The sequence below is a fragment of the Carcharodon carcharias genome, chromosome 1, assembly GCF_017639515.1.
Source record: "Carcharodon carcharias isolate sCarCar2 chromosome 1, sCarCar2.pri, whole genome shotgun sequence".
Lineage (NCBI taxonomy): Eukaryota > Metazoa > Chordata > Chondrichthyes > Lamniformes > Lamnidae > Carcharodon > Carcharodon carcharias.
In genome coordinates this window covers 121263839-121291523 of record NC_054467.1, presented here as the reverse complement: position 1 = coordinate 121291523, position 27685 = coordinate 121263839, and the positions used below count along the sequence as shown (strand labels likewise).

Sequence of the window (27685 nt, the reverse complement as noted above, 5' to 3'; positions counted from 1 at the left end):
AGAGACATGAAGAACAATCTTATTGGTAATATAGAATCAGATGCCTTCTGGGGACTTTCAGCACTGAAAAGACTGTGAGTATTGAAATATTGATGCATGTGAGTGCGAGGCATCAATGGCTGATTGTGCTTTCTACACTTAGTACAGTAAAATAGCTATTATCAGGCACACTCTAACAACCATAATTCTCTGTTAACCCAAATTCTGGGGGTCAGGTTTATCAAATTTGTTTTTTGATTGGAGCTGTCAAACTCTCAGGTAATAGTTATCGGGAGCCTGTCCTCACTTTAGTCTCAGCCTCCCACTGCTCTGTAGCACCATATTCCCTTGGTGCCGCTCACTCTGCACATCTGCTCCCCCACCTCTTGAGCGACTTCGATACCTGTGTGACCATCTGGAGCTTCTAATTAGATGAAAACGCAGAACTTCCTTACATTTGGATCTGGTAATGTATAATGAGGCAGGTTTAATGAATGATGTCAGAGTAAAAGATCCCCCAGGAAACAGTGATCATAACATGGTAGAATTTAGCATTCAGTTTGAGAATGAGAAACTTGGGTCGGAAGCAACTGTACTAAACTTAAATAAAGGTAATTACAAAGGAATGAGGACAGAGTTGGCTGGAGTAGACTAGGAAAGCAATTTAGCAGAAAAGACAGTTGATGAACAATTGCAGACGTTTAAGAAAATAGTTCATGACTCACAACAAAGGAAGAAGGATTCTAGGAAGGGGATCCAACCATGGTGAATCAAGGAAGTTAAGGACAGTATCCAATTGAAAGAAAAAACATACAATATAGCTAAGATTAGTGGTAAGCCAGAGGATTGGGAAAGTTTTACAAATCAACAAAAGATGACAAAAAAAAGGAGAAAATAAGTGTTGAGGGTAAACTAGCAAGTAATTTAAAGTGAACAGTAAGAGCTTCTTCAAATATGTAAAAAGGAAGAGAGAGACCAAAATGAACATAGGACCCTTAGAGAATGAGGCTGAGAAATAATGGGGAACCAAGAAATGGCAGAGGGGTTGAATAAATACTTTGCATCAGTCTTCATGGTAGAAGACACTAATAGCATTCCAAAAATACTAAATAATCAAGTGGCAAAGGGGGTGGGGCAGGGGAAGGAAATAAATATAGTAACTATCACTAGAGAAAAAGTACTAGGGAAACTAATGGGGCTAAAGGCCAATAAGTCCCTGGACCTGATCGGTTGAATCCTAGGATATTAAAAGAAGTAGCTAAAGAGATAGTGGCTACACTGGTAGTATTCTTCCAAGAATCCTTAGATTCTGGAAAAGTGCCAGAAGATTGGAAAACTGCCAAAGTAACACCCTTATTCAAAAAGGGAGGAAGACAAAAAAGCAGGTAACTATAGGGCAGGTAAGTTAACATCTGCCATTGGGAAAATGTTGGAGTCTATTAAAAAGGATGTAATAGCAGAGCATTTAGAAATGCATAATGTAATCAAGCAGAGTCAGCATGGCTTCATGAAGGGGAAATCATGCCTGACAAATTTATTAGAATTCTTTGAGGAGGTAACAGGCAGGTTAGATAAAGCGGAACGAATAGATGTAATATATTTGGATTTCCAAAAGGTGTTTGATAAGTTATAGCACATAAGGTTACTTAATAAAATAAGAGCCCATCGTATTAGGGGTTGTATATTAGCATGGAAAGAGGATTGGCTAACTAATAAAAGACAGAGCATTGGGATATGGGGGGCATTTTCAGGATGGCGACCTATAACTAGTAGAGTGCCACAGGGATCTGTGCTGGGGCCACAATTATGTACTATATATATTAATAACTTGGATGAAGGAAGTGAATGTACTATTGCCAAGTTTGTGGATGACATAAAAATAGGTGGGAAGGTAAGTGGTGAGGATGACACAACGAGTCTACAGAATGATATAGACAGGTTAAGTGAGTGGGCAGAAACTTGGCGGATGGAATATAATGTGGGAAAATATGAGGTTATGCATTTTGGCAGAAAGAATAGAGGAATTGAATATTATTTAAATGGAGAAAGACTGCAGAAAGCTACAGCACAGAGGGATTTGGGAGTCATCATGCATCAATCCCAAAAAGCTAACATACAAGTTCAGGTAATAGGGGAGGCAAATGAAATGTTGGCCTTTATTTCAAAGGGAATGGAGTATAAAATTAGGGAAGCTATGCTAAAACTATACAAGACACTAGTTTGACCACATCTAGAATACTGTGAACAGTTTTGGTCCCCTTTTCTGAGGAAAGATATACTGGCATTTGAGGCAGTCCCGAGAAGGTTAGAGTCATAGTCATAGAGGTCCACAGAACAGAAAAAGGCCCTTCGGCCCTTTGAGTCTGCGCCAGTCAAACAAGTTCCTAACTATTCTAATCCCATTTTCCAGCACTAGGCTCATAGCTTTGTATGCCATGGTATCACAAGTGCACATCCAAATACTTCCTAAATGTTATGAGGGTTTCTGTCTCTACACCCTTTTAGGCAGTGAGTTCCAGATTCCCACCACCTTCTGGGTAAAAAAAATTCTTCCTCACATCCCCTCTAAACCTCCTGCCCCTTACCTTAAATCTCTGCCCCCTAGTTATTGATCTCTCCACCAAGGGAAAAGTTCCTTCCTGTCTACCCTTCATAATTTTATACAACTCAGTCATGTCCCCCACTCAATCTCCTCTGTTCCAGGGAAAATAACTCTGGTCTATCCAATGTCTCCTCATAAGTAAAACTCTCCAGCCCAGGCAACATCCTGGTAAATCTCCTCTGCACTCTCTCTGGTGTAATCACATACTTCTTATAATGCGGATTCCAGAACTGCACGCAATACTCTAGCTTGTGGCCTAGCCAGCGTTTTATACAGTTCCAGCATAAACTCCCTGCTCTTATACTCTATGCCTCGGCTAATAAAGGCAAGTATCCCATACGCCTCCTTAACCACCTTATCTACCTGTCCCACTACCTTAAGGGACTGGTGGACATGTACACCAAGGTCCCTCTGATCCTTGGTACATCCCAGGGTCCTATCATTCATTGTGTATTCCCGTGCCTTGTTTGTCCTGCCCGAGTGCATTACCTCACACTTATCTGGATTAAATTCCATTTGCCACTGATCAGCCCATCTGACCAGCCCATCTATATGCTCCTGTAATCTAAGGCTATCCTCCTCTCTATTTACCATCCCACCAATTTTCGTGTCATCCGTGGACTTACTGATTAACCCTCCTACATTCAAGTCTAAATCCTTTATATATACCACAAGCAGCAAGGGATCCAACACAGATCCCAGTGGAACCCCACTGGACACAGGCATTCAGTCATAAAAACACCCCTTGACCATCACCCTCTGCTTCCTGCCACTCAGCCAATTCTGGACCCAAATTGCCTTGGATCCCATGGGCTCTTACCTTCGTTCTCATTCTCCCATGTGGGACCTTATCAAAAGCCTTGCTGAAGTCCAAGTAGACTACTAGCATTGCTTTCATCTACACACCTGGTCACCTTTTTGAAAAATTCAATCAAATTGGTCAGACATGATCTCCCCTTAACAAAACCATGCTGACTGTCCTTGATTAATCCCTGCCTCTCCAAGATTAATTCTGTCCCTCAGAATTGCTTCCAATAGTTTCCTCACCACTGAGGTTAGACTGACTGGCCTGTAGTTCCCTGGTTTAATCCTTTCTTGAATAACTAACTAGGTTGATCCCAGTATGAAGGGATTTTCTTATGAGGAGATGTTGAGTAGGTTGGGCCTGTACTCATTGGCATTTAAAAGAATGAGTGCTGACCTTATTGAAACATATACGATTTCTAGTGTACCCTGTTAGGCCTCCTGAGAGGTTTTTTCCCCTTGTGTTAAAGCCTAGGACTGGAGGGCATAACCTCAGAGTAAGCGGGGCGCCCATTTAAAATAGAGATGAGGAAGAATTTCTTCTCTGAAGGTAGTGAATCTTGTGGAATTCTTTACCGCAGAGAGCTGTAGAGGCTGGGTCATTATGTATATTCAAGGCTGAGATAGACAGATTTTTAATTGGTAAGGGAATCAAGGATTATAGGGGAAAAGACAGGAAGGTAGATTTGAGGATTATCAGATCAGCCATGATCTCATTCAATGGCAGAGCAGACTCAATGGGCCAAATGGCCTACTTCTGCTCCTATGTCTTATGGTCATCTCAAATCACTGGTATAGTTGATTAACTGGCACCTCCCATTCCCAGGGCATGCCGAATAACAGAGATTTTTCCTGTATTATGAATGGAAAAGTGTTGCTTTGGAACAAATTTCAAACCCTGGAACTATCAATAATAATCGGGGTGTAAAATGGGCTATATTGGATAGGGTTCATTTCCACTAACTTCAATAGATTGAAAAATCCAGAAGAGGGTTTATAATGGGTGTCCAATCTCTTGTTGCCCATTTTATGCCCCTATAAAGTTAAGTTCCATCCATTTCAGTTAATCTGGGTTTAATCTGCAAAGAAGACTTAGATTATAATGCATGTTGAGTTGCATACTGTTGCCAAAATATTAGGGTTTTGAACCTGAAGTATGAATTTTCCAGATTGTCATCCTGTTGTTGGTACAGCCCAAACTCTGTACTTTCTTCCAATTTAGAAAATGATGGTTCCAATAATTTAAAAACAGAGGTGGGAGTTTTGTTCCGTGTACTGATTTTTGTCTAACCCATGTGAGTATTTTTCAATATGAACCTAAAATAGAAGTGATTCAGTAGATTCAATTGTAACAGGAGTTTTTATTGAGCAGGTTTGTTAATTTGATGTATATGACACGGCTGCTATATTAAGATCTTTAACAACTGCATTCATCCATCAGCCCATCCATCCATCCATAATTTGAACAATATTTCTTTCAAATTTAATGATATACTGTCTAAATGGTGAGCTATTTTTAATATATTATCTTCCATCATTTCTGCCTGCCATTGACAGGTCCCAGTCTGAGGTCGTGCTTATTTCTATGTTCCAAGCTCCAACCTCCGTTTCCTCTCAAGCCCCATCTCATCATTTGTCTGTCTGTCTGTCTGTGTGTGTGTTTTGCAGCAGGTGGATGTGTCACACTGAGTGTTACTTGCTTTTAATTTGTTTGGCATTGTGAAATTCCTAAGAACAGTCCAATAAAAGAGACAAAAACAGAATTACCTGGAAAAACTCAGCAGGTCTGGCAGCATCGGCGGAGAAGAAAAGAGTTGACGTTTCGAGTCCTCGTGACCCTTCCACAGACCTTTCACAGATGCTGCCAGACATGCTGAGTTTTTCCAGGTAATTCAGTTTTTGTTTTGGATTTCCAGCATCCGCAGTTTTTTGTTTTTATACCAATAAAAGAGACGCCTGAGCCAAGTTCTACACCAGGATTTCAGATCCACTTTTTTTTGCAGACAGGCTCAGTTATGGTAGAAGAAGATAAAAAGCTGGAATCAAAATATCTAGCCTACAATAGTGACAGGAACTTTGAGTATATTATTTGACCCTAATATTTCTTTATTGGTTGAACTCTTCCAAATGGAGTTTGAGAATTCACAGGAGAAGAACCACCATTTTGTACAGCGAGTGGAGATCATAGTTTTGGCTGTCAGAAAGCCTGAAGTCTCTGATCAACCTTCAGGTCTTTTAGAGAGATAAAAGGCGAGAGATCTACAGAAAGAAAGAAATTAGTGTATTAGTGTATAGAAGCATAGCGAATGAGACATAAACAGAGAAAAAGAGAAACCGAGAAGAATACAAAGAGTGAGAGACATATCAAAAGAAGAAAAGAGACTAAAAGAAACAAGACTTGTAAATGAGTGATAATAAAAGTTGAGAAAATATGGAAAAATGAAGATCTAAAGAAATCAGCAGGGAATGGTGTGTAACAGCCATGCAGAATGAGCCGGGTTAAAATATGGGCAGCTGGCCAGTACAGCACATTGGCAGCCCGTCCATTCCATGGATGAAGAAGTCAGAACTATTTTAAGAGTTCAGCCTTATTTAAATGCCAACTTAGCATCAGGTGGCTCGAGTGCAATATGACAAGGATTGGTCTTGAATGTTGAGGAATATACGACCTTCAAGAAGAATAGGAAGCTAGGTAATGCTGGAGGGGTAGCACTGTTAAACAAGGACCGCATTTGTGCAATAGTTAGAGATAACGTTGGTTCAGGGGATCAGGATATAGAATCGGTTTAGATGGAGATGAGGAATAGTAGTGGGAAGAAGTCACAAGTGGGAGCAGACTACAGGCCCCGTAACAGTAACCAGAATGCAGGACAAAGTATACAAGAAGAAATATTGGGTGCTTGTGATAAAGGGACAACAATAATCATGGGTGATTTTAATCAGCATATAAACTGGAAATATCAAATTGGCAGTAGGAGCCTACTGATGGAGGCGTACTTAGAATGCTTTTGAGAGAGTTGTTTTAGAGCAGCACATTCTGGAACCAACCAGAGAGCAGGTTTTATTAGACTTGGTATTGTGTAATGTGACAAGATTAATTAATGACCTCAGAGTAAAGGCACCCCTAGGTAACATTGACTAAGATATGGCAGAATTTTACATCCAGTTTGAAAGGGAGAAGAGTGGGTCTGAGACTAGTATTTTAAACTTAAATAAGGGCAACTATGTGGGCATAAAAACTGAGCTAGCTAAAGTGAACTGGGCTACTAGGCTAGGGGATAGATCAATAGAGAAGCAGTGACAGACATTTAAGGGGATTAGTCAGAACAAGTATATTCCTACTATAAAGAAAAATTCCAAAGGGTGGTTATCTAAAGAAGTTGGGGAAAGCATCAAACTTAATGAAAAAGCATATAACTGTGCAAAGGTGAATGGCAGATCAGATGATTGGTCAAAATACAGCAGAGAATGACTAAAAGGTTAATCAGGTGAAAGAAATTAGAGTATGAGAGTATAGAGTATGCTAGCTGGAAATGTAAAAATGGATAGCAAGAGTTTCTACAGGTACTTAAAAAGGATAAGAGGAAAGTGAGTCCCGGTCTTCTAGAGAGAGACATTGAGGAGTTAATAGTAGATAATAAGGAAATGGCAGATAAAATGAACAAATATTTTGCTTCTGTCATCATTGTAGAAGATACAAAAAACAATCGAAAGGTAGAGGGGAGAGAGGAACTTGGTGAAAGTACAATCACTAGGGAAGCAGTGATGAACAAACTATTGGAGCTGTGGGCTAATAAGTCTCTGGCTCCAGATGGATTTCATCCTTGGGCCTTAAAATAGGTGGCTCTTGAGGTAGTAGGTGCATTGGTGTTAATTGTCCAAATTTCACTAAAGGAAAGGTTCCATCAGGCTGGAAAGAAGCAAATATAACCCCTCTATTCAAGAACAGAGGGAGGCAGAAAACAGGAAACTATAGGCCAGTTAGCTTGACGTCTGTCGTGGGGAAGGAGTTAGAGTTGATCATTAAAGAGGTTATAGCTGGGTACTTAGAATTCAATGTAATTGGGAAGAGTCAGCATGGTTTATGAAAGAGAAATCATGTTTAACCAATTTATTAGAGTTCTTTGAAGGAGTAATATGTGCAGTGGATAGAGGGATGCCTGTGGGAGTACTGTACTTGGATTTCCAGAAAGCATTTGATAAGGTGCCGCATTAAAGGTTATTGTGGAAAGTAGAAGCTCATGGTGTAGTGGGTAACATATTAGCCTGGACAGAAGATTGGCTGGCTGGCAGAAAACAGAGTATGCATAAATGGGCCTTTGTCTGATTGGCAGGATGTAATAAGTGGAGCCCCCCAGGGTTCTGTGCTGGGGCCTCAACTTTTTATAGTTTACATCAATGATTTAGATGAGGGAGCAAAGGCATGGTAGCTAAATTGCAAATGACACAAAGACAGGTAGGAAATTATGTTGTGAAGAAGACACAAGGAGTTAGCAGATAGTTTTAGATAAATTGAGTGCTTGGGCAAAAAATCTGGCAGATGCAGTGTATTGTGAGAAAATGTGAAGTTCTTCACTTTGGCAGGAAGAATAAAAAAAATAGAGTTTTAAATAAACAGAGAATGAGTGCAGAATTCCGAGATGCAGCAAGATCTAGTGTTCTCGTGCTTGAGTCACAAAAAGTTAGTATGCAGGTACAGCATGTAATCAGGAAGGCTATTGGAATGCTATCCTTTATTGCAAGAGGAATTGAACATAAAAGTAATTATGTTATGCTTCAGTTAAACAGGGCATTGATGAAGCCGCATCTTGAATACTGTGTTCAGTTTTAGTCTCCTTATTTAAGGAAGGAGATAAATGGTTTGGAGGTCATTCAGAGGAGGTTTACTAGATTGATACTTGGGATGAGTGGGTTGTCATATGAGGATTGGTTGGACAGGCTGAGATTGTTTCCACTGGAGTTTAGAAGAGTGAGGGGTGACTTGATTGAAGTATATAAGGCCCTAAATGGCCTTGACAAGTGAATGTGGAAAGGATGTTTCCTCTTGTGGGTGAGTGCAGAACTTGGGGAGAGTGGGGGAGTGTACTCTTTTAAAATTAAGGGCCACCCTTATAGGGCAGAGATGAGAAGAAATACTTTTCTGTGAGGGGTGTGAGACTTTGGAACACCCTGCTTTAAAAGGCAATGGAGGCAGGCCACTGAATATTTTTAAGGCAGAGATAGATTCTTGTTCAACTCAGGAATCGAAGATTATCAGGGGTAGATGAGAGTGTGCAACTCTAAACACAAACGGACCTTCCACGATCTTATTGAATGGCAGAACAGGCTTGAGGGATCGAATGGCCTCCTTTTCCTTTTTGTATGTTCATATGCACAGGCCATCAGCTGGAGATGGGGTTGGGTGGGGCAGGTGTTGCAGCCGGAAAGTGTGACAGTGGTCAGTCCTCAGCATAAAGGGCACTTCCAACAATGCAGCATTCCCTCAGTAGCCTACTGTAGTATTAACTTAGATTTTGAGCTCAGGTTCAAGAGTGGGGCTTGAATCGACTCTTACTCGGGTGAGAGCGAAATCTGATTGAAATTTATGGTTGTCGGTAAGTAACTGCTCATAGTACTGGTAGTGGAAAGCGTATTAGCATAATGGTTTTCATAAGTGGTATGGTGGTCAGACTCAGGTTCGATTCTTAGCTTTGGATCTCTTTGCTGAAGAAAATTGAAGCATTGCCGCAAGGGGAAGGGGGATAATTTGATGGGAATCCACATTAACATGCTTCTGAATGCCTCTTGGCAGCTGGCTTGCAATGGAGCTGTGTGTCCTGGGAGAGGAGAACCCAACAAAAGAAAGAAAGATAATAGAAGGGTATATGATGTCACAAGATTAGACACTCTATGAAAAGGAGAAAAAAAGCCTCTCCTACTACATATAGTAATCAATATAACCTGGTGGATTTTTTTTCTTACAGGGATTTATCTAACAACAGAATAGGCTGTCTAAATGGGGAAATGTTCAGAGGCGTATCAAACCTTATCCGTTTGTAAGTGATCAGTTTAAGTCAATTTACCTTTTAATTTAAAATAGCATACAATTTGACTTTATTTGATCCTGACATTCTATATATTTTGTTTACTTAATTGGATAGAATTATATAGAAAATAGTGCACAGAAATCGGCCAATCAGCCCAGCCACACTCTTTATGCTCCACTTGAGTCCCCTCCCATCCTTCCTTATTTTATACTATTAGCCTAACCCTCTTTTCCTCAAATGCTTATCTAGCTTCCCCATAACTTTATCTATACCACCCACCGCAACTATTCCCTGTAGTAGCAAGTTCCATATTTTCACTATTCGCTGGGTGAAGAAGTCCCTTCTAAATTCTGTATTTGATTTCTTGATGACTGTCTTAAATTGGTGGCCTCTTGTTTTGCTCTTCCCCACAAGTGGAAATACTCTGTGACTACTTTATCAAAATCTTTAAAGACCTCCAATAGGTCACCCCTCAGACTTAGAGCACGAGGCTGTTAATCCTTTCCTGATGGGTATGACCTTGCAGTTCTGTTACCCGCCTAAATCTTTTTTTGCACCCTTTCCAGTGATTCCACACCCTTTGTACAGAACTTTGCACGTTATTCCCATGTATGGGCTAACCTAGGATCAATATAAATTTCCAATAACTTAGGCACAAGGTATTACATTTTTCTATCTACATTGAAATTAATCTGTCAATTATATGCCTATTCTGCAAGTTTATTAATGCCTTCTTGCAGCTTGTTGTAGTCTGCTCAGTGTTGACTATCTATCCCATTTTGGTGTTAGCTGCAAATTTAGAAATTGTATTTTTGAATCCAACATCTAAATCAGTAATAAATTGTAAACAGCAATTAATGAAACAGCACAGGTTTTTTAGAACTAATTTTTCTTTTTTCAGGAACCTTTCAGGAAACCTGTTTTCTACATTGGCACAAGGGACATTTAAGAACCTTTTGTCACTAAAATATATGTAAGTGATATACCAAGTTTACTTATTTCTCAGCTGTTTCTTACTTTCTGAAAGTTGTATCTACGTTTTCTTATTCTACTCACTGGAAAATTTAAATTTAAAACTCTTATCATATGTGCAATAACATTTGCTTGATTCTATTCAAATAGAATAGTATGTTTCTCCCTCAAATGTCCTTGATTGTTATTTATTTTGCATTCCAAAAGAGAAAAGTAAAGGCTATGCTGAAGTGTTGAATTTAATCTGGCTAATTAGAAATTAAGCTGAATATTTTTGTTCAACTGATATATAAAGTTACTAAGTAATGCAATACTTATATAGTGTATTAATGCACAAGGAAAAATTAACTACCTTACATCTAAAAAAAACTTTGAGTATCCCTTAGTGGCAAATAGGGATTCAAACCATGATGTAGAATTTCTGTGGGGGAGGTTCTCCTGATCTATCACTGTAACCTTGGTAAAAGAATAACGGAATTCCCAAAGGCAGTGCAAATGGTGCTTTAAAGTTATTTCTCCTGGGCTTTTTTTCACCAGAGTTACATTGGTCAGTCAGGAGAAGCCCTGTGGAATTCCGCCCCCCCCCCCCCACCCCTGCCCCTACCTGCTAAACCAATGTCATTTCCTGTGCATGAATAAAGAAAAAAGAAAACTTTGAAGGGGAAGCTCCAAAAGTAAAATTGTTCTTCATTCATTTCAGGATGTGTGGTGAAAGTACTATTAGTTAACCTAATATTGACTTGTTTTCAAAAATAGATGTTTTCCATTTTGTGCTGGTATCAGTTTTGTGTTTTCCTTTTGCACATCATCAAGTCACTAACCTCGACCTCTATGTGCCACACAGCAGTTATAATGCAGAAGCTAGGCAAGCAAACTACTCATTTGCTCTTCTATGTAAATCATTGAGGTTACATGTAGCTGCCCTGGGTGTGGTTCCCGCAGCTTACTTATATGTACAATAGAGCACCTGGTCTCTATTCAGCACCTCCCCACCCCTCCCCTCAACTTCCTAGAGGACATAACAGCAAGTCACAGAGTTGGTCCAACACAATGCACCACATACGTTACAGAATGTTTGCAATGGACGATTTTAGTTAATTAAAAACTTACTATTAATTCATTGACTGCGAAATAGCTCATGCAGGTAATATGGCAAAGTATACGTGATCAAGATCCAAAATTTCATGGTTTCATTCAAATCTTTGGTCATGTAAAAGGTTCTCTAATGTCAGATTTCTTGAAGTTCTTAAATTGTCACAAAATGCAGACAAGTTGCAATGTGAATTTTAAAACACAGTTTTATTTCTTTGTTGACCTGAATATCTTTAATTTGCGATATGCTAACAAAATGTATTTTTATTGGCTTCATTTCATTCTTACAGAACCACTAAAATCACTAATTTTTAAATTATGAATTGGCAAATATTACATATTGTACTTTTAGGAAACTTAAATTTAAACACTGACACATGGGTTCATCAAACATGTTTTAGGTGCCTTTTATTTATGGTGTTGATCTCAGGTTTTTGTAACTTACGAGGTTTTTGAGATAGCAGTATTTGTAAAGAAAAGCTATTTGGAAACATTACACTTAATTTTTAATTTTGTCATTGTTAGAGAATTTCAGACTGACTATCTTATGTGTGATTGCAACTTGCTTTGGATGATTCAATGGATAAAGGCTAAAAATATAACTGTACGGGAAACTAAGTGTGCCTTCCCAAAGTCTCTGCACAGTCAGCTAATAACAAGTGTTAAGAAAGAACTTCTGACTTGTGGTAAGAATTTAAGATTCAGCTTTATATTCATGTACCAGTAGTCTTAATGTAACCAATGTAATAAGGCAATTAGAGGAGAAAAGAACTGAAAAGAATTTAAAGCACTTCCAAAAAACAGGATTTCAGGATCTTAGCAACTCTGTGTGTGTTCACCATTAACACTAATATAAGCCACACCAAATGTCAGCAAGAATTTCAAACTCCCAGGTAGAAATTGCTAACTGCTGGTCCTTGCTCACTGCAATTCCAGTCATGTGGTGCAATGCCAGACCTGGTCTGTTCCTGCGCTACTCATTCTGCTTTCTACCTCTGTAATCTGTTGCTTTCTGCTCTCCTAACGCACCAAGATGCTTTTACAATTCTTTGTGCGTAAAGGATGAGTAAAGCCTGCTTCCTCATTGGTCACGACCCAATCCTCTATGCTCTAAGGTGCAAAAAACTGAAGCCAATAGCAAAGGAAGCTTTGAGAACAAACAAAAATTAGCTTTGGCTTTAGGTCTTAGACTATAGCTAATTGGCCATGTCTTGGTCATTCACTATTGGAAGCTAGGTGTTAGAACAGGCAATGACTTATCCTTTACCTGGTGGGTAAAGGCAACACTGTGAGCACTATATTATGAGGTAGCAAACTTTACCTCACTCTCTGGGAGATTAATTATTTGGAGCAAGAAATTGGACCAATTATACTCCTGTGGCTAAACTATAAACACATAATAACGTAATTTTACTTAAGAACAGCAGTCACTAATGAGGCACCTGAAACCGTGTCACCTGAAGAGTCTGTGGGGAGTACATCCCCACTGATCACAACAGCCCCTTAGCTATTTAACACTCTGAGCAGTGTTAATTAGCTAGAGATGGGACTTCTGCTCCTCATTCGGGCAGAAGTCTCACCTCAGAAAGCGGCTGGCCAATCTTATTGGCCAACAACTTTATACCCAAGCAACAATAACTAGGACTAGAACTAGAAGCAGTCCAGGACCAGGCTGGGGTAGTGGTGGGGCTGTCTCATGGCAGGTTGGGTAGGTGAGGCTTGGGGCATGGGGAGATGGAGTGAGGACCTTGATGGAGAGGAACAGTAGGGAGGGACCACACAACAGGCAACAGAAGTAGGGTACCCGCTGTGCCCTTGAGGGAAGCAGCCTCCACCCCCCCACCCCTATCTTCTTTCCTGCCTGGGGCTTGAGCAGGTTGGCCTGCCAGCCTTTGCTCCACCACCTGCCACCCCTGAACTCCTCTCACCTGCCTCAGTTTGGGCGAGGGCAGGTATATGAACGTATGAATTAGGAGCAGGACTAGGCCACTCGGCCCCTCAAGCCTGCTCCTACTTTCAGTAAGATCATGGCTGACCTGATTGTAACCTTAGCTCCACATTACAACCTACCCTGATAACCTTTCACCCACTTGCTTATCAAAACTTTATCTTGCACTGCTTTAAAAAAATATTCAAAGACTCTGCTTCCACTGCCTTTTAAGGAAGAGTTCCAAAGACTCATGACCCTCATGACAGAAAAAAATTCTCTTCATCTCTGTCTTAAATGGATGCTCCTTATTTATAAACAGTGAACCCTAATTCTTGATTCTCCCACAAGAGGAAACATCTTCTCCTCATCCAACCTGTCAAGGATCTTGTATGTTTCAATCAAGTCGCATCTTACTCTTCTAAACGCCAGTGGATGCGATCCTAGCCTGTCCAACCTTTCCCCATAAGACATCCCACCCATTTCAGGCATTAATCTAGTAAATTTTCTCTGAACTGCTTCCAACACATTTACATCCTTCCTTAAATAAGGAGACCAATACTGTACACAGTTCTCCAGACGTGGTCTCACCAATGCCCTGTATAATTGAAGCATAACCTCTCTACTTTTGTATTCAATTCCCCTTGCAATAAACAATAACATTCTATTAGCTTTCCTAATTACTTGCTGTACCTGCATATTAACCTTTTGTGATTCGTGCACTAGGATACCCAGATCTCTCTTTATCTCAGAGCTCTGCAATCTCTCACCATTTAGATAATATGCTTCACTTTTATTCTTCCTGCCAAAATGGACAATTGCACATTTTCCCACATTATCCTCCATTTGCCAGATCTTGCCTACTCAATTAGCCTATCTATATTCATTTGTAGCCTTCTTATGTCCTCTTCACCACTTACTTTCCTATCCCTCTTTGTGTCATCAGAAAATTTAGCAACCATACCTTTGGTCCTTTCATCCAAGTCATTTATATAAGTTGAAATAAGTTGAGGCCCCAGCATTGATCCCTGTGTCACACCACTCATTATATCTTGCCAACCAGAAAATGACCCACTTTTGCTGACTCTCTGCTCCCTGTTAGCTAGCCAATCTTCTATCCATGCCAATATGTTACCCTCTGCACCATGAGCTTTTATTTTCCACAATAACCTTTGATGTGGCACCTTATCAAATGCCTTCTAGAAATCTAAGTGCAGTACATCCATTGGTTCCCCTTTATCCATATCTGTTGCTACTTCACTTCTTCAAAGAATGCCAATAAGTTAGTTAAACATGATTTCCCTTTCATCAGAGCATGTTGACTCTGCCTGATTACTTTGAATTTTTCTAAGTGCCCTGCTATAGCGTCTTTACTGATAGCTTCTAACATTTTTCCAATGACAGATGTTAAGCTAACTGGCCTGTAGTTTCCTGCTTTCTGTCTCCTTCCCTTTTTAAATGAAGGAGTTACATTTGCTATTTTTAATCTAATGGAGTGTTCCCTGAAATTCGGGAATTTTGAAAAGTCAAAACTAATGCATCTCAATGTAATATAAAAGCAAAATACTGCAGATGCTGGAAACCTGAAACAAAAACAGAAAATGCCGGAAAAACGAAGCAGGTCCAACAGCATCTGTGGAAAGAACAAAAAACAAGAGTTAACGTTTTGAGTCCTTATGACTCTTCAGAGCTAAAGAGAAGTAAAAATGTAATGAAATTTATACTGTTTAAGGGGGATGGAGCAGGTGAAGCTGGATAGAAGGCCAGTGATAGGTGGAGGCAAAGGAGGGATTTCCAGAGATGTCATGGACAAACAAACAAAGGGGTGTTAATGATAGTGGTACTGGCTAAAGGAGGTGCTGATGGTGGCATTAAGGTCAGAAAGCAGAATGTGATAATAGCAGAACAAGGGTAAAGAAGCTGAAAAGAACAACATGACCAAGTGACAGATGGCCCTTGTGGGCGTGGGTTGGGGCGGTGGGGGGGATGGGACGGTTGTGGGAAAAAAGATTGAAAATAGGATTAAAGGTGGGGATAAAACAATGAATTAAAATGAAAATAAGTAAAAATAAGTGAATAAAAAACTAAAACATGAAAAATTTAAAATTTTAAAATGAAAATAAATATTGAAAAAAGGGGGTGAGGATGGAGGAGAGAGTTCATGGCCTGAAGTTGTTGAACTCCATGTTAAGTCCAGAAGGCCTTAAAGTGCCTAATTGGAAGATGAGGTGCTGTTCCTCCAGCTTGCGTTGGGCTTCACTGGAACATTGCAGCAGGCCAAGGACGGATATGAGGGCAGGATGGGATGCTGAAATGGCAAGGACAGGAAGGTCTGGGTCATGCTTGCGGACAGACCATGGTTAATTTAAAAAGTTAAAGATAGTATCAAACTTAAAGAAAAAAACACATAATTGCACAAAGATGAATGACAGGTCAGAAGATTGGACAGAATCTAAAAAACAGCAAATAATGACTAAAAGATTAATGAGAGAAAAATGAGGGTACAAGAGAAAGCTAGCTAGAAATATAAAGACAGATAGTAAGAGTTTCTATAGATATTTGTAAAAAAGTTAACAAAGTTCTCCTTGGAATGCATCTATTCCGTGTGTTCTAAAATATCCCCTTAAATGTCTGCCATGGCATCTCTATTGACTTTTCCCTTAACCTAATTTGCCTGTTCATGCCCTCACAATTGTTCTTATTTAAGTTTAAAATACTAATCTTGGACTCACTCTTTTCTCCCTCAAACTGAATGTAAAATTCAATCCCATTATGATCACTGCCAACTAAGGGCACCGTCATTATGGGGCCATTAATTAATCCTATCTCGTTGCGAGTTGTGCTAGGCCTCTGCCATCCTTGCAAAACAGAGGACAGTTCGGGAAGGCCACCTGGGAAATCTTACAAGTGCCCATCCCCAACTCCGCAGTCTGCAGTTCCATCAGCGGGGAACATAAAATTCTGCCCATGATGTTTATGCATTCCATTTTGTATTTTATAAAGATTATCAATTGTGAAATCTGTAAGCTAACTGAAGCCTATACTTCTGAATGGGTTTCATTTTAACTAATCTTTGTTATTGCAGATGCTCCTCTTGAGCTGCCATCCTTTCAGCTGACCCCTTCCCATCGTCAGGTGGTGTTTGAGGGCGACAGTCTCCCATTTCAGTGTGTGGCTTCTTATATTGGCCAAGACATGCAAGTGCTCTGGTATCAGGATGGAAAGTTAGTGGAAACTGATGAGTCCCAAGGAATCCTTGTTGAAAAAAATATGATACATAATTGCTCCTTTATTGCAAGGTAATAAATTGTCATACATTATTTACATTTTAGGTTTTGTAGTGAGTGTTTCTTTCCATAATTATGGTACATATAAAGTATAAGGTCTATTTTTTCCTATATTTGAAATAGATCAAGACTGTAAAACATTTTTTTGTTTTCATAAGGAATGTATCTTCTGGCTTTATGAAGGCCTGTTTAGTTTTTTTCCCCCCAAGTATTGTTTTTCCAATATACTTCATTGAGCTGTTAACTTTTCAGGACATTGAATGTCATTTGACCTGGATATGATGCCACAATTTTTACACTGTGCCCAGTGCAGATTTTGTACCCTTCCATAAATCCCCAAATAGTTGCTCAAAAGCAAATGTTATTAATGCAGAAAACATGATTTTACTAGATTGTAATGCTCCAAATGTTGAAAAAAGCTACTTCAGGTCTCTGTGATAGTGTCTTTTAAATGTGAATTAAATTGTCAGGAATTCAGGATTAGTTATATTTGTACTATTTCCAACATTTACTTCATAATACTGGATTTTCAGCAAAATTTAACTTTGGTACTCAATGGCTTAAGATACTTAAAGATTTGGCACTGCTTCAATTTGTTTTTCTGTCATTTCAGTGGGTTTCACATTTAGAAAAATCTATTTAGCATTTGATAATTGTTCAAAGCACTGAACCATTTCAAAATTGTGTTCCTGATTGTTGAACATGCTTGCAGCTAATATATCTTGCAGCTGTGGATATTTACAATTAGATGAGTTATTCTATTTTCTGAAGTGATTTCTTTCCCCCAAAACTATGTATTCATGTGTTTCTGTTGAATGGTAATGTAACTATTTCTAAATGCAGTGCTGTAACTATCTCAAATATCCAAATGGGTTCCACTGGAAACTGGGAATGCCATGTCCAAACCAAACGCGGAAACAAAACAAAACAGATTGACGTAGTTGTCTTGGAGAGCTCAGCTAAGTACTGCCCACCAGAGATGGTGATGAATAACAAAGGGGATTTCAGGTAATAAATTTGCACAATAAAGCTTTTCCGTGAAAGACTGGCAGTATGTTTCATATCTGGTGGTGTCCTTTTCTCAATTGTCCAGAACTAAAGTGCTCTCTTTACAACTAAACACAATGTAGTTCATCACTCTACTGACGGCAGTTAACACATTTGCTGTGATAGAATTGCTGATTGCAAAGCATTATTGAGATATACTGTACATTTGAAAACCAGTCTCAGAATATGAGACCTTTATTAAAAACGAGTTTCAACAAAAGATACATTATTAATATGTACAGGAATGAAGTTTGGGGAATTTGAGCAACTGATGCTTGAATATAGTGAAAGCAATGTGTAGTTATTATCTAGTAAATTGGTTCAATTAAAGATTAATTTTCTTGATGCATCTAATTGGTTAGTTAAATGACTAAAAAGTGCTAAGTTTCTACACATAGATAATAGCAGTAAAGAAGATAAAACTATGGTTGTCCAATATTGCAATGGTAAATGCTCTTAAGTTATGGTACAGAACTTTGTTTTAATTTAGCTCAAACTCTCACCCTTTCCAGAAGATTGGGAATCCTGCTTCAGTGATTCAGCATATTATTGGGATTGATGGTTGAATACAGTACTGAAGGAATGCTGTATTATGTTCAGGAGCTCTCTCATTTAACACAATACCTAATTATACAATATCATGAGCCGAATTGTTTAAATAAAATGGGGCTGCCTTTTTAGCTGGACTGGGTGTTTTATTCTGAAGGGTCAGCCAGACTCTAAACATTAACTCTGTTTCTCTCTCCACAGATGCTGTCAGACCTGCTGAGTTTTTCCAGAGTTTTCTGTTTTTATTTTAGATATTTTTTTCTTCGCACATACCTTGTATGCTTAGGCAATCTTCTGGTGAAACTGATAATTACTCTGGCAAGCAAAGGTTAATGTTAAACCAGGAAACTTTAATTTTGTGTAGTACACATGATTGAGCCAAATAGTAATTCCAGATTTTAACTTCTCTTACAAAGTTTCCTGGAATATGTAAAGCAATAAAAATGTGCTGTGTTAACCCAAATGGTGGACATAATGTACACTTTTGAGTTTTTGCTTATTACTGGTCAACTATTAACTCCAGAATCTTACAGGCAGTACTTAACCTCTGTTTCTCCAGAGCAAATGGCTGAGAGGGCAAAAGGCTTAGCTTTGAACAGTGCAGCAAACAAAGTGGGGGGAAATGCATTAGGTCAGGAATGGAGGAAGGCAGAGATCACAGGGTTACAGGGCTGAAGGAGGTTAAATGCAGGAGGGATTTGTGCCTTGTGTGGACTGGGAGCCAATGTAGGTCAGTGAGTGCAGGAGTGATTGGTGAATAGGACTTGGGGAGTTAAGATATGGACAGCAGAGTTTGGGTGAGCTTAAGTTTATGGAGTATGGAAGATGGGAGGTCCTCATTGTGCATTTCCTGCAATAAATTGTTATTGATACAAACTAGCTGATCATCCAAATCATGTGCAATGCTACAAAGATGTCAATAATCATTTATTCTTTTGCAAATGTAACTATTCCAGTTCCAATTACTGAACCATGCAAACTAAGGATTTCCCATGTTCATTATTTTATTTGTGCTGAATTTAGGCCTTCTTACCCATGTAGGTAAAAACCACCACAGGGCACATGATGCCTATGTTACTACATAGCAGTAAGGAGAGGAAGAAAGAACATTAAAGAAGGAAAAGAAAAGCTCCAATTTCCTAAGCGGGCCCAATCTGTGCTAGTTTTATTTAATCATTCATTCATGGGATGTGGGCTTCGCTGGCTGTGCCAGCATTTGTTGCCCATCCCTAGGTGCCCTTGAGAAGGTGGTGGTGAGCTGTCTTCTTGAACCGCTGCAGTCCATGTGGCGCAGGTACACCCATAGTGCTGACAGGAAGGGAGTTCCAGGATTTTGACCCAGCAACAGTGAAGGAATGGCAATATATTTCCAAGTCAGGATAGTGAGTTACTTGGAGGGGAATCTCCAGGTGGTGGTGTTCCCATGTGTCTGCTGCCCTTGTACTTCTAGATGGTAGTGGTCGTAGGAGCCTTGGTGAATTCATGCAGTGCATCTTGTCGATGGTACACACTGCTGCTACTGTGTATCGGTGGTGGAGGCAGTGAGTGGCACCATATCCACAAACAATCAAGCGGGCTGCTTTGTCCTGCATGGTGTCAAGCTTCTTCAGTGTTGTAGGAGTTGCACTTATCCAGGCAAGAGGGGAGTGTTCCATCACACTCCTGACCTGTAGATGGTGGACAGGCTTTGGGACTCAGGCGGTGAGTTACTCTTTGCACGATTCCTAGCCTTTGACCTGCTCTTGTAGCCACAGTATTTGTGTGACTAGTCCAGTTCAGCTTCTGGTCAATGGTAACCCCCAGGATGCTGATAGTGGGGGATTCAGTGATGGTAATGCCATTGAACATCAAGGGGTGATGGTTGCATTCTCTCTTGTTAGAGATGGCCATTGCTTGACACTTGTGTGGTGTGAATGTTACTTGCCTCTTGTCAACCCAAGCCGAGATATTGTCCAGGTCTTGCTGCATTTGGACACAGACTACTTCAGCATCTGAGTACTCGTGAATGGTGCTGATCATTGTGCAATCATCAGCGAACATCCCCACTTCTGACTTTATGATGGAAGGAAAATCATTGATGAAGCAGCTGAAGATGGTTAGGCCTAGGACACCACCCTGAAGAATGCCTGCAGTGATGTCCTGGAGCTGAGAGGACTGACCTCGAACAACCACAGCCATCTTCCTTCGTGCTAGGTATGACTCCAACCAGCAGAGTTATCCCCCGGGTTTCCATTGACTCCAGTTTTTCTAGGGCTCCTTGATGCCACACTCGGTCAAATGCTGCCTTGATGTCAAGGGCAGTCACTCTCACCTCACCTTGGAGTTCAGCTCTTTTGTCCATGTTTGAACCATGAGGTCAGGAGCTGAGTGGCCCTGATGGAACCCAAACTGGGCATCAGTGCGCAGGTTATTGCTAAGCAAGCGCCACATGATAGCACTGTTGATGACCCCTTCCATAACTTTACTGATGATCGAGAGTAGACTGATGGGGTGGTGATTGGCCAGGTTGGATTTGTCCTGCTTTTTTTGTACAGGACATATCTGGGCAATTTGCCACATAGCCAGGTAGATGACAATGTTGTAGCTGTACTGGAACAGCTTGTCTAAGGGCGTGGAAATTTCTGGAGCACAAGTCTTCAGCACTATCGCTGGAATATTGTCAGGGACCATAGCTTTTGCAGTATCCAGTGCCTTCAGCCATTTCTTGATATCACATGTAGTGAATCGAATTGACTGATGACTGGTATCTGTGATGCTGGGGACCTCCGGAGGAGGCTGAGATGGATCATCCACTCAGCACTTCTGGCTGAAGCTTGTTGCAAATGCTTCAGCCTTATCTTTAGCACTGCTGTGCTGGGCTCCTCCATCATTGAGAATGGGGATATTTGTGGAGCTTACTCCTTCAGTGAGTTGTTTAATTGTCCACCACCATTCATGACTGGATGTGCCAGGACTGCAGAGTTTAGTTCTTATCCGTTGATTGTGTGATCGCTTAGCTCTGTCTATCACTTGTTCCTTATGCTGTTTGGTACACATGTAGCCCTGTGTTATAGCTTCACCAGGTTGACACCTCATTCTTAGGTATGCCTGGTGCTGCTCCTGGCATGCCCTCCTGCACTCCCCATTGAACCAAGGTTGGTCCCCTGGCTTGATGTTAATGGTAGAGTGAGGGATATGCTAAACCAAGAGGTTACAGACAGTGTTGGAGTACAGTCCTGCTGCTGTTGCTGGTCCACAGTGCCTCATGATGTCCAGTCTTGAGTTGCTAGATGTGTTCGAAATCTATCCCATTTAGCATGGTGCTAGTGCCACACAACACGATGGAGGGTATCCTCAATATGAAGGCGGGACTTAGTTTCCACAATGATTGTGCGGTGGTCACTCCTGCTGATATTGTCATGGACATATGCATGTGCGGCAGGCAGGTTGGTGAGGACGAGGTCAAGTATGCTTTTCCTCTTGTTGATTCCCTTACCACATGCCGCAGACCCAATTTAGCAGCTATGTCATTTAGGACTCGGCCAGTTCAGTCAGTAGTGGTGCTACCGAGCCACTCTTGGTGATGGACATTGAAGTCCCCCACCCAGAGTACATTCTGCGCCCTAGCCACCCTCCTAGGAATACACAGAGAAATTAGTTAAAACTGGCTGTGAAGACTGGCGTAAGCAGTGGCCGGGGAGAATCACAGAATCACACAGCACAGAAGAGGCCCTTCAGCCCATCGAGTCTGCAGCGACTCGTGAGAAACACCTGACCTACCTACCTAATCCCATTTACCAGCACTTGGCCCATAGGCTTGAATGTTATGACGTGCCAAGTGCTCATCCAGGTACTTATTAAAGGATGTGAGGCAACCTGCCTCCACCACCCTCCCAGGCAACCCATTTGAGACCGTCACCGCCCTCTGGGTAAAAAAGTTTTCCCTCACATCCCCTTCTAAACCTCCTGCCCCTCACCTTGAACTTATGTCCCCCCATGACTGACCCTTCAACTAAGGGGAACAGCTGCTCCCTATCCACCCTGCCCATGCCCCTCATAATCTTATACATCTTGATCAGGTCTCCCCTCAGTCTTCACTGCTCTAATGAAAACAACCCAAGACTATCCAACCTCTCTTCATAACTTAAATTTTTCATCCCAGGTAGCATCCTGGTGAATCTCCTCTGCAGCCCCTCCAGTGCAGTCATATCCTTCCGATAATGTGATGACCAGAACTGCACACAGTACTCCAGCTGTGGCCGCACCAAGGTTCTGTACAACTCCAAAAGACCTTCCTACTTTTGTAACCTATGCCTCGATTGATAAAGGCAAGTGTCCCAAATGTCTTTTTCACCACCACCTTCAGAGATCTATGGACACATATGCCAAGGTCCCTCTGTTCCTCAGAACTCCGTATTATCATGTCATTCATTGAATACTTCCTTGTCAAATTACTCCTTCCAAAGTGTATCACCTCACACTTTTCAGTGTTAAATTCCATCTGCCACTTATCTGCCTACTTGACCATCCCACCTATATCTTCCTGTAGCCCAAGACACTCAACCTCACTGTTAACCACCCGGCCAATCTTTGTGTCATCCGCAAACTTACTAATCCTACCCCTCACATAGTCATTTATGTCATTTATATAAATGCCAAAAACTAGGAGATCCAGCACAGATTCCTGTCGTATGTCATTGGACACGGGCTTCCAGACACTAAAGCATTCTTCTGTCATCACCCTCTGCCTCCTACAACTAAGCCAATATTGAATCCACCTTATCAAATTACCCTGTATCCCATGTACATTTTCCTTCTTTATAAGTCTCCCTTGTGAGACTTTGTCAAAGGCTTTGCTGAAATCCATATAAACTACATCAACTGCAGTACCCTCATCTACACACCTGGTCACCTCCTTAAAAAATTCAATCAAATTTGTTGGGCATTATCTCCCTCTGATAAAGCCATGCTGACTCCCTGATCAAACCTTGCCTCTCCAAGTGGAGATAGATTCTCTCCTTCAGAATTTTCTCCAATAGTTTCCCTACCACTGACATGAGACTCACTGGCCTATAGTTCCCTGGCTTATCTCTACAGCCCTTCCTAAATAGCAGAACCACATTAGCTGTTCTCTTATCCTGTGGCACCTCCCCCATGACCAGAAAGGAATTAAAAATTTGGATCAGAGCCCCTGCGATCTCCTCCCTTGCCTCCCTCAGCAGTCTGGGACACAAATCATCTGGATCTGGAGATCTGTCCACTTTTAAGCCTGCCAACACCTCCAATACCTTGTCACTCTTTATATCAATTTGCTCAAGAATCTGATAGTCTCTCGACCCAAGTTCGATACCTTCATTCTCATTCTCTTGGGTGAAGATGGATGTGAAGTATTCATTCAACACTTTAGCGATGTCCTCTGGCTCCACCCATAGATTGCCCCCTTGGTCCCTAATGGGGCCTACTCTTTCCCTGGTTATCCTCTTCCCATTGATATACTTGTCGAATATCTTGGGATTTTCCCTACTTTTACCAGCCAGAAGAACAGCAGCAGCATCATGCTCTCCCTCTTTCATGCTCACATTCTCTTGCATTCTCTCTCTCCTCTGGGCATCCTCTTTTTTCTCTCTCTCCTCTCCTCTCTCTCTCTCTCTATTTCTCTCTCTCTCATCAAACCCCACCCCCCCAGCACACTCTCTCTCTCCTCAGCGCTCTGGCCCCAGACCTCTGGCACTCTGGCAAACAACTTGTCTCAGCAGGAGGGAGAGAGAGCACATACAGGACCGGGGGGGGGTGGGGGGTGGGGGGGGGCGCGTTAGTGGAGCATGCAAGGCTGGGTGGGGGAGGCCACAGCAGGCAGGGCGGAGGGGGCCAGAGCGCACGGGATGAGGGGTGAAACGTGCTTCATCTTACCCCCTGTGCACTCCGGCCCAGCTCCACCACCATCCCTCCCACCCTTCGCCCCGGGAGCACTCCCTCCTGTTGGAAACAAGTTGTTTAGCAGAGACACACAATAAGCGGAAAGAAGCACCCTCCTCAGCCACCCCTACAATGATAAGTAGGCCATCTCTCCATCTGGTGACAACCCAACAAGTGTCTCCAATAGACTATGAAACTACCTAAGTCAGCTCCAGAGTTCCACCTAAAACACCTAATAATGACCGCGACATACCACCATCTGCACCTCACCGACATTCCAGGGACTTATTTGTACATTTTTATTAACTTTTACTTGGGCTCTTACATTTACACAGATTAGAAAAGTTGTGTTGCAAATTTTAATTATTCTTCCTCTGGTTTGAGTGACTGATGAACTTGCTCTTTTTTGAAGAAAACCTGGTTTGATTGGCTCCTTATTAAAAATTTGGATTGGGAAGTGATATCCATGGGAAAAAAGTTTTAAGCAAACCTTTGTTGCGGCCGACTGAGGGAGTTGAAAAGAGGGGAGCCAATTCATTCTTCCCCACCTGGTCATAACAGTAGTGTTACCATGTTGTAAAGAATTATTCCCAAAATGTTGGAAAATGCAGTGTTGGTCCTTATGCACCTAAGATTATGTTTGTCTGTGATTATAATTATTTTCCACATTCCCACTCATTTTATTTGTGCTGTTTTCTTTGCAATTTCTCATCTGCAGTTTTGAATTATTAATGCTGCTTCTAGAGTAGCATTTTTCTTATTCCCTTGCTCAACAAAAGCTATATACAAAGTGATTTTGTGTGACAGCACTTAAGGATTGCCATCTGTTCCAGAATTTCAAAAGCTTGGACTTTTTTTCTTTATTCTTTTGTGGGCTGGGGGCTTCGCTGGCAAGATGAGCATTTGTTGCCCATCCCTATTTGCCCTTAAACTGAGTGACTTGCCAGGCCATTTCAGAGGGCAGTTAAGAGTTAGCTACATTGCTGTGGGTCTGGAGTCACATGCAGGCCAGACCAGGTAAAGATTGCACATATCCTTCACAAAAGGACATGAGATACAATGTCGTAATAACATAAGGTTGGGTTATAAAATCCTATTTAACTTCCAGTTTGTAAAGGATGGGATTTAATTTAGCTCTGCTATAGCGTGCTATACTTTGAGCTCCAAATGCTTAGAAACAGTGGCATAATTTTGTTTTAGCGGTGTGAATAATATTAGAATTAAGATGCTAAACTGATTGGTTTTATATTTCTTCAGCTGGTCAACTGTAGGCATACCAGCATCAGTCAGTTTAATATTTCAATTCTAGTGTAATGCTGTGGTCACGTTTCAATATTTTCCATACTGTTTTATAGGAAAGGAGTCATGAATATTTTTTCCATTTGAAGAGCGTTCAACAAATATTCAAAGTTGTCATAGACTCGATAGGTTTAGAATATTAAAGCAATAATAAGAAATAGGAGCAGAAGTAGGTCAGAAATGTTAACCACTTTCAACTATAATTAAAACTTTCAACTATAACAATTAAGTTGATTTAATTTTACTCTTTTACTTGTTATGAAAACTAAAGCTTAAATTTCTGATTTGAGCTAAATTTGAGTAAATTGAATGGAATAATTTTCTCACATGCAGGTGGCCTCGTACACTGGCTGGCATCACTGCCTACCTGCTCTGTACCCGTTACTCTGCTGGCACTGGCATATACCCCGGTGGCTCTCAGGATGAAAAAAAGGCTTGGCGCAAGTGTGACAGAGGAGGATTTTGGTCTGAAGACAATTATTCTCGATGTCAATATGCAAATGATGTTACACGGGTGCTTTACATGTTTAACCAGGTACACATGAGAGCTCGCTTATATTAGCAAAATAATCTTATGCTGTATAACAATGTAAGCTTAAATTTATATAGTAAATTAATTTAGAAAATAAAATTTACATTGTATACACCACACAAATAGGGTTATAGCAATGCACATTGTAATATGCAATAAACTTTTTTATAATTAAATGGAACTTTGTCATTACTAAGCCTTACTTATTATTGCATGTTGTAGATTGTCAGCTTAATTCTGTAAGCATTATTCTTATCACTTGTTTCAAAAGTTTAGTTGCCACACCTGGACTTGAGTAAACAATCCAGGCTTCAACTAATATCACCAAAAATGCATTTTGTTGATTTGTGTAAGAATGGTAGTAACATTGGGCAGGATTTTCTGGCCCCAACATCGGTGGGCATCTTTGCAGGCAGGATGGCAAAATTTGGAGAACCATTAAGTCAAATGCTCTTCTAATTTTCCCACCTGCAGTAATGCCTGCCAGTGTCAGGGCTGGAAAATCCCAGCCATAAGCTTACTCAACAGTCACTGCAGTGCAATAATTCATCTTGTAAACAAGGAACAATATTCTGGCAGGATGGTAAGGCACTGTATAAATGCAAGAACATCTTTCAGAATGCACAATAAATCTGTGAGATGAGGTGCAGTGAAATCTTGAAACTTTTTTCCTGATATAGTTTTTGTTGTTGTCATTAATATAGCACTTTTCAGTTTTCTGTTTTGGGTGTTGTATATTAAGTGTGGTATATACAATGTAAAAGTTGAAATATGGATTCATGCAAAACCTTTATGAATTGTTTATCCCAGTTAGTTCACTGATACAATAAACTTTCTTCCACTATGTTGTCCAGCAGTACTATTTAATTTTAACCTTTTTAATTCCCATAAACAGATGCCTTTGAATCTCACAAATGCTGTGGCGACAGCACGGCAACTTCTGGCTTACACTGTGGAAGCTGCAAACTTTTCAGATAAGATGGATGTCATCTTTGTGGCTGAAATGATTGAAAAGTTTGACAGATTTGCAGAGAAATACAAAGAGGTGAGTTTTTGAGATTTTTTATTATCAATGTCATCTAAATTTTTAAATACTTGTGCATATTTAAATATGCTTCAATTTTACATTAATCATTTCTGCCCAAAATGTTTTTGTTATGCTTATGAAAGTAAGACTTTTGTGTGGTGAATGGATCATGTTTTATATATATGAATCACTTAATACAAATGTGAAGCACTTCTACATGTATGGAATTGCAAGCTGCTGAGTAAAAGTCTTTTCTGCTTTGTCTCACCAATGTACCTTAAACCAAATCTCATATGAATGCATATTGCTACTCCTGCGTAAATTTTTCTATTTGTTGCAATAGCCACCCTCTGTCTCTTTGAACAAGATTGACAACCTCTGTTGAATTTTCATTGACTATCTGTATCCCGTCCACATTGAATCAAGTACTCTTATGTTATACAAAGAGAGGAGGCCTGGAGACAGACCATCATATCAAGAGTAAGCCATTTAGCCCCTTGAGCCTTTCCACCATCCAGTGAAATCATGGCTGATATATGGCTTAATTCCATATTGACTGTCTTTGTCCCATATCTCTCAATAATTTTGGTTAACATAAAACTTTCAATCTCTGATCTAAAACTTACAATTGACCCAGGATAAGCTGC

The 27685-nt window shown here is 40.5% G+C and overlaps 1 protein-coding gene across 1 annotated transcript in view; it reads left to right on the top strand.

The window, feature by feature from the left end:
* The window catches only part of adgra3 (adhesion G protein-coupled receptor A3), a 246688-nt gene that overhangs the window by 155474 nt on the left and 63529 nt on the right, over window positions 1-27685 (top strand). Inside the window, exons 3-10 of the mRNA XM_041193385.1 lie at window positions 3-74; window positions 9349-9420; window positions 10313-10384; window positions 12001-12161; window positions 16488-16701; window positions 17533-17697; window positions 25813-26014; window positions 26907-27056. Of these exons, the coding sequence (XP_041049319.1) occupies window positions 3-74; window positions 9349-9420; window positions 10313-10384; window positions 12001-12161; window positions 16488-16701; window positions 17533-17697; window positions 25813-26014; window positions 26907-27056 (1108 nt within the window). The remainder of the gene's footprint in view (window positions 1-2; window positions 75-9348; window positions 9421-10312; window positions 10385-12000; window positions 12162-16487; window positions 16702-17532; window positions 17698-25812; window positions 26015-26906; window positions 27057-27685) is intronic.